Source organism: Anas platyrhynchos, chromosome 33 (assembly GCF_047663525.1).
Source record: "Anas platyrhynchos isolate ZD024472 breed Pekin duck chromosome 33, IASCAAS_PekinDuck_T2T, whole genome shotgun sequence".
NCBI classification, from domain to species: domain Eukaryota; kingdom Metazoa; phylum Chordata; class Aves; order Anseriformes; family Anatidae; genus Anas; species Anas platyrhynchos.
In genome coordinates, this window is record NC_092618.1 from 6,446,989 (window position 1) to 6,465,610 (window position 18,622).

Here is an 18,622-nt window from a genome sequence, read left to right on the forward strand (position 1 = left end):
GGTGGCTTCTTGGAGAAATAGCTGGCAGCTCATCCCTTGACTCCCGGCTGGGATCTATGCCATTAGGCTCATATCTGCAAAAGTACCTGAAAGGCAAGCAGAAGGCACTTGCTGTGCCTGTAGTTTGTGAGATCCGCTCTTTCCGAGTACCTGGTAGGCCCCATAAAGGAAGAGGTCTTGGATAGGGCTTGTCATGTCAGAGGTGTCAGCTTTTGCCTGAAGTCATCCTTCAGGACTGCTTTCAGTTTTCAACACAGAGGGGGCCACTGCCTCCAAGATGCCTGGGGTAAACTGAACCATGCACGAGGGCCTGGAAAAAGTTACCCTGGCTGCATAGGAGCCATTCTATATCCAAAAGCTGGAGGCAGGAAACAAATTTTTAGCGTGGTACGGAGCTGCAGGGCACATTGTGCAGGGTGTTCCTGCAGCCTTTATGTTCTTTTCCATCCTGGCTTCGGTGCTGCGTCTGTCTTAAGAAAGGAGTAGCCAACAGAGGTAAGACAGACACTGTGAGATCATGAAAGCCATCAGAAAACTACCCCTAAGAAGATGACTGATATGGGGAGGTCAGAAGAAGCCTGGCCAGGAGAAATGTGAGATTTGGGAGAGAGAAGAGGCCAGCAGGAATCAATGATTTCTGGGAGGCTAGAAGGTTCAGGCAATGTTGATTCTGCTGTAGCACTGACTTAAAAGAGTCATGTAAAGACCTTGCCCTATTTTAACCAGCAACATTAATCCTTAAACCTAAATGCTACTGTACACACTGTCAGGAATCCACTACTCTAATGCCTGACCTCAACGCATCCCTTGAAGCCAAAATTCATCACATAGCCCCTTCCCCTTGTTTTTACTCTCTTAATCACTCTGATCCCTGACCTTAACACTAGCATTAAAATGCTCTTTTTAACCCTAGGAAACTGCCTGAGAGACCTAAACAAAACCCTAAACCACAAAGCTTGTCCATACCCTAAACACAGACCTGATACCCACATAAGAATACCAAAACATTCCCATTCAAACTTTGCTTAATCTTTAACCCAGTAAGGTGGGCCCTAGTCCCTAGTCATATACATGAACACCTAACACCCAAAACCCCTGTTCCTGTGCATTAACCTCCTCACCTTCAGCCCCTCTACTAAGCCTTAACTTTAGGCCCGTCATCCCTTGGGACAGGGCAGGAACCATGAGGTTGCTCTGCAGTCATGGCACTCAAAGCTGAATGTGAGGGGCCATGGATCTCATCAGATTGTGGGCCACAAGGAGGAGACAGGGGAGAATGCTCTGATGAGCTCAGCTCTGCCTCAGGAAGTCCTGCACCAGCAGGAGCAATGTGACTGTGGCAGTGACGGTAAGGTCACTTCTGTCCCTGCAGAAGATAGGGCAGCAGCAGGAACATGTCACAGAAAGGGACTGAGAGGTCACTTCTGTCTGTAGGTGGCAGGTCACCCTTGACTTAGAGCTGGGATCGGTACTTTTCGGCTGACATCTGCCAGTGGCCCTGGTAGGCCAGCAAAAGGCACCTGGCTGGCATGCTGACTGTGGGATCCCCTCTGCCTACATACCCAGGAGGACCCATGCAGAAAGAAGGCCCACATATGGGTTGTCCTGTCCCTTCTGCTTGAGTCCATGACTGGACAGCAGCAGGCCCATGGCTTGGAAGATGCTGGTGCGGTGACTTCTGTCTGGTTGGCTGACAGGCCGCAAGGAGCCTGATGGATTGGGATGCCTACTTTAGGAGGGGGTTCCACCCTGATGGAGCTTTCTTTTGTAGTAGAAAAGAGTAGGAGAGAAAAAACTGCCACAAAGTGCACTTTGGAATGTTGGTGCTGGCCACGAGGAGGAAGAACTGTCCCTCAGAGTGTTGTGCTGCGTTGCCAGAGGTCACCCAAAGAGCGTCTGTGATCAGAGCATGGCTTTGTGTGAGAAGGAGCAGCTGGGGAGGGTTGATGAGACACTGGTGAAATGATGGAAATGCTGGCATGAGAGCAAGGTGGTGAACAGAGACGGGTGTCTACAGTCCTCAAAGAAATAGGTGAAAGTCATCAAAGTCAACAAAGTGCTCTGCCGGGCACTGCCCAGCCCAGCCCGGCCCCTGCCCACCTCTCCCCACCACCCTGCCCTCTCTCCAGCCCAGCCCAGCCCAGCAGCCCAGGCTGGGCTGGCCCCAGGGCAATGCCCTCCACAGGCTGCTGCAGGGCTCTGGGCACGGCCACCCCAGCCCCAGCCCCTCACAAGGCACCGCAGCTGCTGGGACAAAGTGTGGTGGTTTCACTCAGGTGGGCAGCCGAGCTCCACCACAACCGCTCTCTCACTGCCCCTCTCCTCAAAGAGGAAGGGGGAGAAAATACAACACAGAGAACTCGAGGTTTGAGATGAGAAAGGTTTAATTAAATGGAAAGGGAATGGGGAGGAAAAAAAAAAAAAACGAAACAAAAGAAACAATCAGTCCGCGCGGGAGCACGGAGAGAGGGAAAAAAAAATTATTCTCTACTTCCCATCAACGAGCGGTGTTCAGCCACGTCCTGGGAAGCAGGGCCTGAGGGTCCGAGCCACGGCTGCGCTCGCGTCAGGCAGCACCCTGGGGTGTCACCAAGTGACGTCACAATGGGTGCCCACCCAGCCCAGGCGCGTGTCACAGTGGCACCCATTGTGACGTCACTTGGTGACACCCCAGGGCTCCGCCTTATAAGAGCGCAGCCGTGGCTCGGACCCTCAGTGTCGGTGCACGGCAGTGACGGACAGGGCAGGAGCACAGGGCCTTCGAGGAGTCCCCGAGCATAGCCCACGTCCCACAATGCCGCAACCGCCCGCCCAGAGGAGCCGCCGGTTTCTATCTGAGAACTCTCCCACTCCAGAGGCTGCTTCTGAAGGGGATGAGGAGGGAGGCATGCCCCCCAGGCAGCCCAGGCTGGCCTGGCAGGAGACCTGGTCTTCTAGGGGCAGCAACCGGCCAGCAGAGGACAGCTTGCTGGCAGTGGAAAGAACCCCAGTCGAGGCCTTTTTGCCATCAGAGGACAGCAGCCTGTCAGAAGACAGCTTGCTGGCAGAGGACAGCACCTCGGTAGAGGACATATTGCCGGCAGAGGACAACAGCCTGGCAGAGGACATTTTGCCGGCAGAGGCCATTGCTCAGGCAGCGGGCAGCAGCCAGGTAGAGGAGAGCCAGGACGACGTACAGTGGCTGGATCCCAGTGAGTCAGGGTCTTCGGGATGGGGTGGGGAGGGTTGGGGACACAGAGACCCCTGCCTGACTCCAGGACTCCTTCCCTGGGTAAAGCGGCGCTTGGGCTGACGGGGCCGAGCTTCCTCCGCAGCACCACAGAATGCCAGGACGCTTTGGGCTGGGGGGGACCTCGGCGATCACGATGCTTCCCCCCAGCCCAGGCTGCCCAAAGCCCACCCAGCCTGGCCGTGGGCAGTGCCAGGGAGGGGGCACCGCAGCCTGCGCCAAGGCCTCACTGCCCTGGGCGTGAAGGAGAGAAATCCCTGCCTGTCCGAAAGAAACCTGCCCTCTTTGAGGTTAAGGCCGTCACCCCTTGTCCTGTCGCTGCAGTCCATGATGAAGATCCCCCCCCAGCTTTCCTGGAGGCCCCTTTGGGCACGGGGAGGCCGCAGCGAGGTCCCCCCGCAGCCTTCTCCAGGCTCCACAAGCCCAGCTCCCTCAGCCTCTCTTCCCAGCGGAGCTGCTGCAGCCTCTGGGCATCCCCGCGGCCTCCCCACGGCCTTCTGGGGCTGGGGCCCTTCCTCTCCTCACCCCTGCATTCAGCCCCTCTCTGCAGCACTCTTTGCTTTCCTCCTTTCCAGGTAAGGCATGGAAACTGTGCAGAGACAAGGCCGTGGAATTCATCAGGGCGTATGTCAGAGGCACAGAAAAGGTAATGGCAGCCGCTTGCATCACAGCTGTGCTCCTGGCGCTGCCCTCCAGGGGTCCCACACAGCCCCAGACCCCTCAAGGCTTTGGTCCTGCTGGCCGTGGGTGTCCCCCTAATGCTCTGTTGGTGTCTTTGTGGCTGCCAGGACGACGAGGAGCAGAAGATGCTGTTCCTCAGCAAAATCTGCGATCTGTGCACATGTGTCACAGAGAGGGGTGTGCCAATGAACTTGCATGACTTCTGCTGCCAAACTAACCTGGTGGAGAACATCATGGTGAGAGGATGCGCAGCGGGTTGGGGAAGGGGCAAGGCCCCCCGGCACCAGCCCCCTGGGAGGCGAGGGCTGGGGCAGCGCTGGCTCTGCTGCTGCTGGGTGCCGGCGGCTCCAAGGTCTCATCCTGCTTGTGCTCTGCAGGCGCTGCTGGAAAAGGAGCCCGTGGACAGCTTGCGCACAGCATTCCGGCAGAAGGCCATGGAGACTGTCGCCCTCCTCAGGTGCGTGCCCAGCCCCTGGTGGCAATGTCCTGGTGGCCCTGAAGCTGGCAGGGAGGCTGCCCGTCCCTCCCAGGGATGCCTGGCCAAGGGAGGTCTGTGTCCTCCTTCATAAGCCTCAAGGCACTGCGTCCAACAGGCTCCTCTCTCTCTCTCCTTCAGCAAGACCGTGCCAACAGCACTGCATGGCAAAAGGGAGAGTCTCCTAAACATGTGCTTCAAGAGCGTCTTCTTTCTGCCTCCCGAGTCAGATGTGCCAGAGACAGGAGTGCTCTACGCCGAGGTATGTGCTGGGTGAGGTACCGGCACCCCCAGTCATGCTGAGCTGCTGCCTTGCTTCCCCGTGCTGACACAACCAGAGACCAGTGCAGGGCCGGGGCCCAGATTTGCTTTCCCAGCCTCACCCTTCCCCCTTCCCCGACCTGATCTTGTGCTGCAGGAGGTCTGCACACAGCAGCTTTTTAGCCCCAAAGCCACCCCTGAACTCCCGAGGGGCTCAGAGCCAGCTCCTGGGGGTGAGGAGGGCCAGAGAAATAATTCGATGCTCTTCTGTCCTCCCTGCAGACTATGAAAGCCATGGACACCATGCTGGAGGGCTTCGTACTCAACTGTCCCATCGCCAGTTTCAACACAGAGATGCAGAATATGTTGAAGGTTTGGCATTTGCAAAGAATTTCCAAAGAATCCTCTCAGGTCACATTTGCAGACCACTGTCAACCCAGCAACTTCTCTCCTCGCAGGCGCTGCTGGACTTTGCCCTCTCCAAAGACCCAGCTGTGTGTGAGAGAGCTGTGAGGATGATTGAGAGGCTGAGTGCTTTCATCCTCTTGTATTTTGAGGCCGAGGTAAGGCACAACGAACCCTTCACCCTTTCCTGCATCCCAGAGCATCCTGCCACTCAGGGGTGCCTGTGAGGCAAGCCTCGATGCACGTGAGTGCCTCAGAACCGTGAATCGAGGGTCTTCGTCCCTCCTTCGCCCCTGCTCTTCCCTTCCCAGGCCGTGCTCTCTCAGGGACCGGCTCTGCCTCCACTAAGCCCTTTGTCTCTCCTCCCTTCCTCACCCAGATCACAGATGACTATGAAAACTATAGCGATGATGAGCCCACAGAGCTCTACATCCCCATCCTGGGACAGCTGCTGGGCATCCTCTTCATTTTCACCGGTGACAAAGATTCCATCAGATTCACAGCTTTAGAAACTCTTTCTCACATATACAACATCATCAGAAAAGGAAGAGGTAAGAAGGTGTGGTGGACAGCGTCCGTCTGCACAAAAACATCTACTGATATGTCTACTTGTTTTCCCCGAGTTTAGTGGGGACTGTTAGTGTTAGGTTAGAGGTTGGACTCGATGATCTTGAGGTCTCTTCCAACCTAGAAATTCTGTGATTCTGTGAGTATTGTGAAGGATTGTTTTTGTGCTTGGTGGAGGCTGCCCACGGAATTCTGCCAGGTTCCCTGGCCTCCTCTGCTCCTCACAGCAGCTTCCCGCAGCATTCTGGCTATCGTTTTCCGCAGAAGCTAGACGTTCACCTGCCGTCCAGGAGCAGTTCTCTGCTGCTGTGCTTCCCAACCCTCCCCAGATCACCTACCACGCTGTTTTGTGGTGTCCCCCAGTCTAAGCCATCGATCGATGAGCACTTCCCAAACCGCATCTTCCCCGAGGAGTGAACAGCAGAGCCAGCCGTGCATCACCAGGGATGGTGACGCCCTCCAGAATGCTCCCTGACTGTTTGCTCCCTGCCGTCTTAAAGGCAGGTGTCAGGGGGCTTCCTGCACATCCTGACCCCGAGCAGAAGGGGGTCTGTGACACGCTGCTACCCCCACGGCACCCAACGCCATTGCTTCTCCTCCTTCTGCATCATCCCTGAGGTCCCTCTTGCTCCCAGCACTCCTCACCTTGTGCTTTACATCCCTGCCCACCACTCTCCTCGCCGGGGGTCTGAGCCTCCCTCCTCAGCCATTCCTAGTGAAAGTGCTTTTCACCATTTGGCAAGCTTGTTGGCAAAGATGCTCTTCCCTACTGACTCTTCGCTGTTTCCCCCTGTTTAGAATGCATATTGAGAGAGGACATGGTAAATTATGCAGAGAGACACAAGAAATTGGAGTATGCAAAACTTCCATTTTCTATACCATCAACTCCGTGTGAAATTGCCAAGGTAATGAGCTCTGGCCTTGCTGGGGATCTTGTCCGCAGCATCAGCAGGCATCTCGTGTGAGCAAAGGGGTCCAGAACCGGTGGGGCTGGCACGGCCTCACTCGCCCTGCTGAGAGGGTTCCTCTTGTCCCCAGGCTGGGGCTATGCGAAGGCTGCTCCCCTGTGTCCCGGCAGCAGCTCCAGCCCTCCTGGCCACCAGCAAGCCCTGGTTACCTGCAGGGCCAGCACTCTGGCCCCATATGCCCCATCCTCACCCCTTCCCCCGAGGGCCCTCTCTCCAGAGCTGCCCTTGCTGCTCAGCTAAGCAGCACCCTTGGGACACTCAGTGAGGCATGTCTTCGCTCCTCCTTCTTCCCACAGCGGTTTGGAGGACATCTCTTCCCTGCTGAGAGGCTGGACATCATCCTCACAGCCCTGGAAGCTTTACAAGACTCCAGCATCCATGACAAGCAGGGGGCCTGCAGCGTGCTGGACGCAGCCTTGGAGGACCCTGACTACTGGCTGACAGATGTAAGTGGCCTGTGGCCATGGCCCTGCCCTTGAGCTCTTCCAGGCGTGGTTCCTCTCTCCTTCCCTGCCTCCCTCCCTGCCTCCCTCGCACATCGGGGTCTCTTGGGCTCCAGAAGCCACCTGAAGCCAGCAGAGAGCAATGGAAGGGGCCAAAGTTTGAGTGGCAGCTGTGGCAATGGCTGCGGTCTGCTGGCAACACCATTCCCACTTTGTCCCCCAAGGTGCCAAAGATCATGGAATGCATCAGGAGAAACCTGGGCAGCATCCACACGGCATCGGCGCGGCAGTGCCTGGACTCCCTGCTTCTCCAGATGACCAACATGATGCCCAGGGACGAAGCCAAGAACTTGCTGCGGTTCTCTCCGCCACGTGACAGGTCCTGGCCTTAACATCCTTGAGGGCTTGTTCCGCGTCGGGAGATGCACCTGGAGACTCTCTGCTTGCCACACCAATGGCAAAGAGCAGGACATCCCCAAGGAGCACAGCCCTCCTTCCCACCAATGTGTTCCAGCCCTACTGGGCCAGCCAGGGCTGCAGCAGCCCAGCTGTCCAAGGCAGCCCAGAGTCCCCCTGCCCCCAGGGAACACCAGCTCAGCCCCCTCCTGCCTGCCCAGGCTGGGCCCTCAGTGTTCCCCAAGTCACAGGGGCTGCAGGACAGCCTGGGTCCTCTGGGGCTGGCCCAGTTTGTGGCCCTGCGGCTGAGGCAGCCTCACTGACAGAGTATTCTGGGCTTGCAGCACTGACCTGGCCATGTGGGAGGTGATCCTGGCCATGCCGAGGACCTTGGAGAATGTTTTAAACATCGTGTTGCAAGGCATCCCGCTGTGCCAGTGGTGCAAGGAAGTCACCGAAGACACGTGCATCCGTCGCTTGGCTGTGAGTTCCCAGATGAAACCTTGCTCCCAGCAGGGCTACGTGTGCCCCTTCAGGCACACAGGCACAGCCCTGTGCCCATCTACCCCCAAACTGCCAGCTCCCGCAGGACGTACGGACACATGGTCCCTGGGGCCGGCAAGCCCCCGTAGCTCCCCGCGCCTGGTGCCTCTTTGGTGCCAGCTGGCGCTGCCCCATCCCTGCCCAAAGGTGGGAGAAGAGGCTGCAGGGAGCCCTGCAGGCCCTGCCAGGCTCTCACTGCTCTTTCTTGCAGTTGCTGGCCCATAATTACACTCATGAGTTTGGTAACCCAGTGCACCTCCTGAGCTACCTGAGGCACCCAAGACCAGAGATGCGCTTGATGGTTCTGAAAGGGCTCTGCACCGTGTCAGAGAGCCCTAAGAAGGTGAGCGGGCCATCGTCAAGCAAAGCCATGTTGGCAGCCTGGGGCTTTGCTCTTCTTCCCTCCCGTCCCTCCCCGCTGCCAGGAAGCAAGGCAGGAGGCTGGTGCTCAGGAACCAGAGCCCTTTGCCCAGGGTGGTCTCTCACTGCCTCACGGAAGGGAAATGGTGTCTTTCCTACAGGCAAGGGAAATTCAGGTCGTGCTGTCAGACATTGTGGAGGCTCTGCAGGACACCAACACAGACGTGGTGCTGAAGGCCCTGCTTGTGCTGAGAAACGTGATGGCTCATGTGGAGAGGAGGGAGGCCAGTGGCCCGGCTCTGCAGCTGGCTGAGAAGCTCCTGCCACTCTTTGACCACGTAAGTGTGCTGCGGGAGCCCGAGCCCTCAGCTGGGCCCCCTGTAACGAGGGCTGCCCTTCAGCCCGGCCCTGTGGGCAGCACTCAGGCAGGGCCTTCCCAGTCTCCTCGTCAGCCCAGGCGCTGGGGAGCTCTGCTTGGGCATGGCTGGTGCGGCTGGTGGCGAAAGTGGGGTGGCTGGCGGGCAGCCTGCGATGGCAACCGATTGCGTTGCCCTTCACGGGCACCAGGCCTTGCAGCTGCCCCTGAGCAGCTCCTCTGGGAAGGATCCAGCGCTGAAGCATCTCACAGTGCTGGGAGCTCCCTTCACATCAGCCACGCTAATGCTGAAATTCCTCCTGTCCTCCTCCCTGCCAGGCGTCCAGCCAGGTGCAGGAGCACTCCATCTGCCTCTTCCAAGCCGTGGTGGAGGCTGTGCTGCGGCAAAGGAAGAAGGAAATGAAGAGGACGGTGCACAGGAGCCTTCTCCCACTCTACTTTCACATGAGAGACCAGAGTGAGAGCATAGCAAAGGTACAGATCTCAGAGCTGAGCAGTTATGTGGGCAAGGGTGTGCTGATGCCACAGGGTTGCTCTGGGGGATCACAGAATTTCTAGGTTGGAAGAGACCTCAAGTTCATCGAGTCCAGCCTCTGATCTCTTGCTGTGGTCTCTGGGATCTCTCTCATTGTGAGCTGCCTCCGATGGTGGCTGTCCCGTGGCCTTGCCTTGGCCACTGAACCCAGTGCACGCTACCCCTCACCACAGCCTCCCATAACGCGCTGGGAAAGGCTCGCAGCCCTGCCAAGAGGAGGGGACAGAGGGTCTCCTTCCCAAGGCTGTGCTGCTACCTCCCAACCTCTGCTGCTCCGCAGGCCTCTGGGAAAGCTCTCGCCGTGGCTGCAGAGTTTCTGCGACGCAAGGAGCTGAAGCGCTTGGCCCAGACAGAACAGACGTGGAGGATCGGGGAGTGCTTGGTAAGGACCCAACTTGGTTTGCCCCAGCTGGGCAAACGCGCCCGGCCAGAGCCCGCTGCCTGCAGCCGCATCCTCGCTCCCTTCCTGCCAGCACAGAGCCCCAGGGGGCTCTTCTGCAGGCCCCTCTGCCCTCCCTGCCCCCAGGATGATGGAGGAGACCCTGGAGAGGGTGTGCAAGCCCCGTGACCCTGCGTTCTCTCTCTCTCCAGCTGCAGCAGGACAGAGGCAGAGTAGAAGAATACCTGCAGCAGAGCCAGCCCTACCTGCAGGACACTCAGACCAACTTGCGACTTGAGGCCGTCAGATTCATTGGTGAGCCCAGCCCCTGGGTCCCTCTTGGGGCAGCCTTTGGCAGCCCCAGGCACTGCCCTGGCAGTGAGGCACAGCCCTGTTGCCCCCAGAGCCCCCCGACTGGGCCCTTGCTCCAGGGTGCAGGAGGGGGCACAGCCTGGCTGGCCAGGCCAGGGGCTGCGCTGCTGGGAGCGTGCTGGGGAGCGGGGCTCTGATGGGGTCTCTGTGTCTAGGTCTTGCTGCGCGCTACTGCGAGGACCAGAGCGAGGAGAAGCTGGATGAAATCCTCAGAGGTGAGTGAGGGCAGTGGGGGGTGTGCTGGGGCTGGGGGGACAGCGGCAGAGGCCCCCGTGCCTTGCCCTGCTCCAGGGAAGTGCTTCGGGGCGGAGGAGCAATGCAGCCATAGGAACGAGGGAGAGGAGACGGGGTAGCCTGTGGTGTCAGGGAATGGCCTCCCAGCCTGGAGCTGGGCAGTGCCGCTGAAAGGGTTGAGTGTCCCTGAGGAAGAGTCAGGGGAAAGGGCAGTAAGGCTGACAGAAGGTGGGAGCCTGTTGTAGAGCACGCAACCAGGACGAAGAGGGAGATGAGACAGCCTACAAGCAGCTAGGAGCAGGGTCACGATCGCTAGCCCTTGCTCTCATGGGGAAGCACAATAGCAAGAGGAAAGAGTCCAGGAGATTCCTGGAGTGTGTGAATCCTCCCAAGGGATGGAGGCAGGTGGTGAGGGAACCAGCTTGTGAAGGTGCCCCACTTGACCTGTGGTGCGCAGGTGGGGAAGGACTGGTGGCTGCATTTGGGACATTGCTGAGCAGCAGCTTTCAACGGATTCCTTTGTCCCTCCTGCTCCTCCTGGCCTGGGGAAGAGTCGAGTGGGGCTGGCATGCTCTGCAGGGGATGCCTGGGGATCTCTGCAAGGAGTGGGTTTTCATCTCTGCTCTTCTTTCTTTTGCAGTCCTCCAGCCTTCAGAGAACGACCCGGAACCCATGGTCTGTTCCCTGGCATTTCAAACCATCCTGATCCTGATGTCAAGGCATAAGGCAATGTCAGGACGGAGATTTCCACTGCCGTGTTGCCGCTAGCCCCGCAGCAGTCCTCAAAAGAGCAATATATATTTTAATAGAACTAGGTTGTTGTCTCGTTATTCCAGCAGCTCCTTCACAGTGACTCGGTGCCATGACGCTGAGCTAACTTGGAGGCCACCAAGGACCCTGAGAAGTTCCCTCTGTTCCCCTGAGAAGGCAACTTCCTTGTGAGGGGAACAGAGGGCCCTATTTGTTAGCCTGACCCTACCCGTAGGGAAGTCTGCTGCCTCCCTGGGGCTAGGGTCATGGACGTTGCCAGAAAGCTTCCCAACCTGGTTTTCCCCTCTGATTACTATCGTCTTTTGATAGTCCAGGCCGGCAGTGATAATACTGAAGATAGAAGCCTGAAGACTATCAAGCGGGACTTTAGGGGACTGGGACGGGTAGTGGATGGAGTGGGAGTTCAGGTGGTGTTTTTGTCCACCCCTACAGTGGCAGGGAGGGGTACAGAGAGGACTCACGACTCACTGGGATCCAGCAACTGCAACTCCTTCTTGCTGTCCTCTGTCAAACCTCTGTTCTCTACCACTAAGCTGTCCTCTGCTGGTCTCCTGTCCTCTGCCAGGCTGCTGTCCTCTACCGGGCTGCTGCCCTTTGACAGCAAGCTGTCCTCTGCTGGGCTTCTGTCCTCTGCCGGCAAAATGTCCTCTACCGGGGTGCTGTCCTCTGCCAGCAAGCTGTCCTCTGCTGGCCGGTTGCTGCCCTCAGAAGACCAGGTCTCCTGCCAGGCCAGCCTGGGCTGCCTGGGGGGCATGCCTCCCTCCTCATCAGATTCAGAAGGAGCCTCTGGAGTGGGAGAGTTCTCAAATAGAAAACGGAGGCTCCTTCGGGCAGGCGTGGGCTATGCTCGGGGACTCCTCGAAGGCCCAGTGCTCCTGCCCTGTCCGTCACTGCCGTGCACCGACGCTGAGGGTCCGAGCCACAGCTGCAGTCATATAAGGCGGACCCCTGGGGTGTCACCAAGGGAGGTCACCAAGGGTCCCATGTGACACGTGCCTGGGCTGGATGGGCCCCACCGGGCGCTGTAAGTTCGTGGGCGACACCAAGCTGGGCAAGGGGATCTGGACAGGCTGGATCAACGGGCCGCATCCAGCTGCGTGGCATTCAAGGCCAAATGCTGGGTTCCACACTTGGAATCATACAATATCCTGAGTTGGAAGGGGGCAGACCTGAAGGGATGAAAGACACGGTCTCCCGATGCCTCTTGAGCAGAAGGCCTTTATTGCCATTTTTCTCTGCTACATATACTTTCCCCGTAACCACATGCGCTGTCCACGCGCCCGAATCAGTCATACAATTCATTAGAGACCCTCAGCCACGCGCCTCAAGCCAGCCAGCAATTGACCACTGCGCAAAGCTCATCTTTAATGCTGTAGCCAAGTTAATTTATCTCCACCTTGTTCAAGTTTTTGTTACTAATGCCTAGTAAAAAAAGGGGCTTTAGGGCTTTGGGGCGACTACTTAAAGGATCAGGGGCACAGGTTGTGTTTGCCTCTGTCCTTCCGATAGGGGGGATCGATGCTGACTGTTGCAGGAAGCACGGCCGAAAGCACGACAGACACCAGTAGAGTCAGATCATGCTCCATTTTATTGCCCGAATAGCCTAACTTTTATAGAGAACTTAACAGGGGTGGACAGTGTTTCACACAAGGTTATTGGTCAAAAGCACTCAGACAAACAACTGCAAGAAAACAACCCCACTTGCAAGAAAACAACCTCCTTGTGATTAGCAGTCACATAGACCTTGTCCTTGAAGCCAGCTACTGGTAACGATATTTTTCTGAGTTCCTCAATTGGGCGATGTGGGAACACTGTCATGGGAACTTCTCATAGTTGCCCTGGTAGCTTGGTTTGCTCAGCTACAGCAAGCCATGGGATTTTTGCTGTTTCAAGAAATCCCTCAACAGCTGACAAGCAGACTCATCACATTAACACGTAGCTTCGGGACTGGTGCAACTGGTAGAACTTTGGGCTTGCTGATCATGGGAGGGTCTATGTGACACTGGCCTGCTACCACCAGATGAGATGCGCCTCCCTGTAGTGGTTTTACCTGGCAAGGTTTTGGTAGCACGGGGCCATAGGAGTGGCTTTTGTGAGAAGGATCTGGAAGCTGCCCCATGTTTGCTAAGGGCCCCTCTGCTGACCAGAGCTGAGCCAATAAGTCACAGAATCACAGAATCACAGAATTTCTAGGTTGGAAGAGACCTCAAGATCATCGAGTCCAACCTCTGACCTAACGCCAACAGTCCCCACTAAACCATATCCCTAAGCTCTACATCTAAACGTCTTTTAAAGACTTCCAGGGATGGTGACTCCACCACTTCCCTGGGCAGCCTGTTCCAGTGCCTAACAACCCTTTCGGTAAAGAAGTTCTTCCTAAGATCCAACCTAAAACTCCCCTGGCGCAACTTTAGCCCATTCCTCCTCATCCTGTCATCAGGCACGTGGGAGAACAGGCCAACCCCCACCTCACTACAGCCTCCTTTAAGGTATCTGTAGAGAGCGATAAGGTCGCCCCTGAGCCTCCTCTTCTCCAGGCTGAACAAGCCCAGCTCCCTCAGCCGCTCCTCGTAGGACTTGTTCTCCAGGCCCCTCACCAGCTTCGTCGCCCTTCTCTGGACCTGCTCAAGCACCTCCATGTCCTTCTTGTAGCGAGGGACCCAAAACTGAACACAGTACTCGAGGTGCGGCCTCACCAGAGCCGAGTACAGCCCCCCGTAGCCACCCATAGCCCCCCGTAGCCCCCAATAGCCCCCCATAGCACCCTAGAGCCCCCTATAGCCCCCCTAGCCCCATATAGCCCCCTGTAGCCCCCCGCAGCCCCCTATAGCCCCCCACAGCCCCCCGCCGCCCCCCCCCACCCCCCCCAATTCTCCCCCCACCCCCCCTTATCCCGCTCCTCACGTTCCGGTCCACGATGTCCCGGCCCTGGCTGGCCAAGCTGCTGCCGTAGGCGGCGGCCAGGCTGGACACGGGCTCGGCCAGGAAGGCGGCGGCGGGGGGGGGCAGGCGGGATGCGGAGGACGCCGGGGGGGCCGCCGGGGGGGCCCCGTAGGCCCGGGCCGGGCCGTGGGGGGGGGAGGGGGGGGCGGCCCCGCCGCTGGTGTCGTCGAAGAGCGGCCGCGGCTCCGCCATCCGCGGAGGGGCCGGGCCCGGGCCGCGGCGCTTGGGGGCTGCGGGGAGAGGAGAGGGGGGGTCGGGGGAGGGGGGGGGCGCCGGGGGGTCCGCACCGAGCCCCGCCGCCGCTCCCGGGGGCTCCATGGCGCTTCCGCTTCCGGTCACGTGAGGAGCGCGGGAGGAAGCTGTTGGCGGAGCGGCGGGGCGGGGCCGGAAGTGGCGGTTGCCATGGGGACGGGCGCGCGGGGCCGTGACGTCAGCAAGGGTGTGATGTCAGCAAGGCCACCGTGCCACCAAGGTGATGACGTCACCAAGGCCACCACGTCACCAAAGCCATGATGGCAACCAAAGCCATGACGTCACCAAGGCCACCATGTCCCCAGGGCCACCACGTCCCCATAGCCCCCATGGCCCCATAGCCCCCACGGCCCCATATCCACCATGTCCCCAGCGCCATCTTATCCCCAAGGCCACCACGTCCCCAAGGCCGCACGGTGGCCGTGGTGGCCCTAGGGCTGTCCCTGAGGTGTCGTGGCCATTTCCTGGCCACAGCGGCCATCTTGTCCCCAAGGCCACCATGTCCCCATGGCCACCACATCCCCATGGCCACCATGTCTCCGTGGCCACCATGTCCCCAGGATGACCATGTCCCCATATCCACCATGTCCCCATGGCCACCACGTCCCCAAGGCCACACGGTGGCCCAGGGGGGGCTGCTGCTGCTGGGCACCCTGGGGCTCTGGGTGCTGGAGGGGGGGGCGCGGACCCTCGGGACCCCCCCCGGGACCCTCAACGCCTCCGGGACCCCGCGGTGGGACCTGGCCTCCGCCTTCTTCTTCTCCACCACCCTGCTCACCACTGTGGGTAAGGAGCCCCCCCGCCCCCAAATCGGGACCCCCCCTCCGAATTGGGACCCTCCTAAAGAACCCCATGGGCACCAGGACCCCCCCAAGGGCATTGAGACCCCCGGGACCCCCATGAACCCCAGGACCCCCATGAGCACCAATTCCCCCAGGACGCCTCTGAGCACCAGGCCCCCCCGGGACCCCCCCAAGAACACCGGGACCCCCATGAACACCAGGACCCCCGTGGGCACCAGGACCCTCCATGGCCCCCCATAGGCACCGAGCCCCCTGAGAACCTCAGGACCCCCATGGGTTTTGGGACCCCCTTTAGCACTGGGACCCCCAGGCCCCCCCCCAGCCCCACCAGGACCCCCCCAGCCCACAGAGCCCCCCAGTTCGCCCAGGACCCCCATCACCACCAAGCCCCCAACCTCCCCCCACCACCCCCAGGGGTCCCCCCTCCCCTTTCACTTACCGGGGGGGGTCCCCCCCCTAAATTTCCCTCCCCCCCCCAGGCTACGGCCCCGTGGCCCCCCTGTCCCCGGGGGGCAAAGCCTTCTGCTTGGCCTACGCGGCGCTGGGCGTCCCCTTCACGGTGTTGACGTTGGCGGTGGTGGCCCGGTGGCTTTCGGTGCCGGTCACCCGGTGGCCCCGGCGCTACCTGAGGACGCGGTGGGGTTGGAGCCCCCGGGGGGCCGCCGGGCTCCATTTGGGGCTGCTGGCAGGGGCGGTGGCGGGGGGCTTCGTGCTGCTGCCTGCCGCCGCCCTGTGGGCCCTGGGGGGCTCCGGGAGCTTCTTGGACGCCGTCTTCTTCTGCGGCATGGCCGTCACCACCGTGGGGCTGGGGGACGCGGCGGGGGCACCGGAGGGGCAGCCCCCGCGCCACCTCTACCGGGTGGCCTTGGCCGGTGAGCGGGGGCGGGGGGTTGGGGGGGGGCGTTGGGGTGGGGGGCATTGGGGTTTGGGGATCTGGGGTTGGGGTTATGTGGGGGTTGGGGCTATGTGTTTGGGGTCTTCTTGGTGGGGGGGGTCTTCATTGGGGTGGGGTCTTTATGGTGGTGGGGTCTTCATGGTTGGGGTCTTCATGGTTGGTGTCTCCATGGTTGGGGTTTAGGTGGTTGGGGTCCTCATGGTTGGGGTCTTCATGGTGGTTGGATCTTCGTGGTTGGGGGTCTTCATGGTTGGGTTCTCCATGGTGGTTGGGGTCTTCATGGTTGGGGTCTTTATGGTTGGGGTCTTCATGGTTGGGGTCTTCATGGTTGGGGTCTCCATGGTTGGGGTTTAGATGGTTGGGGTCTTCATGGTTGGGATCTTCGTGGTTGGGGTCTTCGTGGTTGGGGTCTCCATTGGGGTGGTGTCTTTATGGTGGTTGGGTCTCCATGGTTGGGGTCTCCATGGTGGTTGGGTCTCCACTGGGGCGCGGTCTCCATTGGGGTGGGGTCTTCATGGTTGGGGTCTTCGTGGTTGGGGTCTTCGTGGTTGGGGGACTTCATGGTTGGGGTCTCTATGGTGGTTGGGTTCTCCATGGTTGGGGTCTCCGTGGTTGGGGTCTCCATTGGGGTGGGGTCTTTATGGTGGTGTCTTTATGGTGGTTGGGGTCTTCATGGTTGGGGTCTCCATGGTGGTTGGGTCTCCATTGGGGTGGGGTCTTCATGGTGGCGGGGTCTTCATGGATGGGGTCACCATGGCGGATTGGGTCTTCATTGGGGGGGGGTCTCCATGGGGATCTCTCCATGGGGTGGGGGTCTCCACGGGGGGGTGGGGGTCTCTGACCGCTGTGTCCCCCCCCCCCAGCCTACCTGCTGCTGGGGGTGACGGCGGCGCTGCTGCTGCTGGCGGCCTTCCAGCAGCTGCTGGAGCTGCACGGGGTCAGCGCCGCGCTGCGCCCCCCCCCGGACCCCCCCGAGGAGGACGGGGGGCTGCTGGACGAGGGGGGGCAATAAACGGGGGGCTCGAAGCGCGACGGGCTCGCTGTGGTCACTGGGGGGGGTTGGGGGTCCCAGACGCATGGGGGGGGGGGTCCCAGACACATGGGGGGGGTCCCAGACACATGGGGGGGGTCCCAGGTCCAATAGGGGGGTTCCCGGTCCCATTGGGGGGTCACAGACCCATGGGGGGGGGGGTCACAGCACCATTGGGGTGGGGATCCTGATCCCATTGGGGGGGGTCCCCAAACCCATGGAGGGGTCCCAGACACATGGGGGGCTCCCAGTCCCATTGGGGGGGGCAGACACATTGAGGGGGGGAGCAGATACATGGGGGGGGTCCCAGTCCCACTGGGGGGGGTCCCAAACCCATAGAGGGGTCCCAGTCCCAAGTAGAGGGGTCCAGACTCATGAGGGGGGGGTCCCATTTGGGGTCCCAGTCCCTGTGACACCACAGCCCCCCCCCCACCCGACCCTATTAGGATGAAAGATCTCCCCCCCCCCAGCTCATTTTATAGAAAACCTTTATTCTGTAAAAATTGGGGGGGAAGTGAGGGGGGGCTCACATGGACGGGGGGGGAGGGAGCGGGGGGCCGGGCACCCCCATGGGCACCCCCAGGAGCCCCCCCCCCCCCTCACCCCACAGCGGGCGGGGGGGGGATGCCGGACGGTGCCCCCCAGTGTCTCTCCATCCCCCCCCCCCCCCAGCTCCGATATATACAGACAATAAATACAGGGCCCCCCCCCCGGGATGGGGAGGGGGGGGCTCAGGCCGGGGGGCGCGCGGGGACGCAGCGGGGGGGTCCCTGCGCCGGGACAGAGCCGGGGGGGCAGAGGCAGCGGAAGGAGCCGGGGGTGTTGAGGCAGCGCCCCCCCCGGCACAGGGCGGCCTCCGAGCACTCGTCGAGGTCTGCGGGGAAAAGGGGGGGGGTCAGGGGGGGTCGGGGAGGGGGATTAAGGGGGGTTGGGGGGGATTTGGGGTGGGATTGGGGTGGGATTGGGGGGTTTGGGGGGGATTGGGGGAGATTGGGGGGGGAATGGGGTGGGATTTGGGGTGGGATTGGGGGGGGTTGGGGGGGATTGGGGTGGGATTTGGGGTGGGATTGGGGGGGGTTGGGGGGGATTGGGGTGGGATTGGGATTGGGGGGGATTGGGGTGGGATTGAGGGGGATTGGGATGGGATTGGGATGGGATTGGGGTGGGATTGGGGTGGGGTGGAATTGGGATTGTGTGGGTTTTGGGGTGGGATTGAGGGGGATGGGGATGGGATTGGGGTGGGATTTGGGGGGGATTGGGATTGTGGGGGATTGGGATGGGATTGGGGTGGGATTGGGATTGGGGGGGATTTGGGGGGGGATTGGGGTAGGATTGGGGAGGATTTGGGGGGGGTTTGAGGGGGGATTGGGGTGGGATTGGGGTTGGATTGGGATTGGGTAGGATTTGGGGTGGGATTGGGGTTGGGATTGGATTTGGGGTTAGACTGGGGTGGGGAGGGGTTGCGGATGGGATTGAGGTGAGATTTGGGATGGGATTGGGGTGGGATTAGGATGGGTTTGTGTTGGGATGGGAAGGGATTTGGGGTGGGACTGAGATTGGTTGGGATTTGGGGCGGGATTGGGATTTAGTTGGGATTTGGGGTGGGATTGGGATTGGATTTGGGGTCGGACTGGGGTGGGAAGGGGTTGCAGATGGGATTGGGGGGGGTGGGGATGGGATTGGGGTGGGATTGGGATTGGGGGT

The 18,622-nt window shown here is 60.2% G+C and overlaps 3 protein-coding genes across 10 annotated transcripts in view; 1 reads left to right on the forward strand and 2 right to left on the reverse strand.

Annotated features, from left to right (window-relative positions):
- Positions 1 to 14,348, reverse strand: part of LOC113842129 (latent-transforming growth factor beta-binding protein 4-like) — a 51,441-nt gene extending 37,093 nt beyond the window's left edge. For all 4 annotated transcript variants that reach the window (XM_072029879.1, XM_072029878.1, XM_072029880.1 and 1 more), the window contains exons 1-2: positions 14,226 to 14,348; positions 13,900 to 14,168 (exon numbers count right to left, since the gene is read on the reverse strand). In XM_072029879.1, coding sequence (XP_071885980.1) covers positions 13,900 to 14,168; positions 14,226 to 14,256 — 300 coding nt within the window. In that variant the 5' untranslated portion in view covers positions 14,257 to 14,348. The remainder of the gene's footprint in view (positions 1 to 13,899; positions 14,169 to 14,225) is intronic.
- A 366-nt stretch (positions 14,349 to 14,714) lies between these two features.
- On the forward strand, positions 14,715 to 16,914 carry LOC119715314 (potassium channel subfamily K member 6-like). Its single transcript, XM_038172623.2, has 3 exons — positions 14,715 to 14,976; positions 15,473 to 15,865; positions 16,752 to 16,914. Exons 1-3 carry the CDS (start codon positions 14,715 to 14,717, stop codon positions 16,898 to 16,900), a joined length of 804 nt encoding a protein of 267 aa, XP_038028551.1. The 3' UTR covers positions 16,901 to 16,914.
- Positions 16,915 to 17,389: 475 nt separating this feature from the next.
- The window catches only part of LOC139998588 (latent-transforming growth factor beta-binding protein 4-like), a 51,523-nt gene continuing 50,290 nt past the window's right edge, over positions 17,390 to 18,622 (reverse strand). For all 5 annotated transcript variants that reach the window (XM_072029875.1, XM_072029874.1, XM_072029873.1 and 2 more), the window contains one exon: positions 17,390 to 17,792. In XM_072029875.1, the coding sequence (XP_071885976.1) occupies positions 17,408 to 17,792 (385 nt within the window). In that variant the 3' untranslated portion in view covers positions 17,390 to 17,407. The remainder of the gene's footprint in view (positions 17,793 to 18,622) is intronic.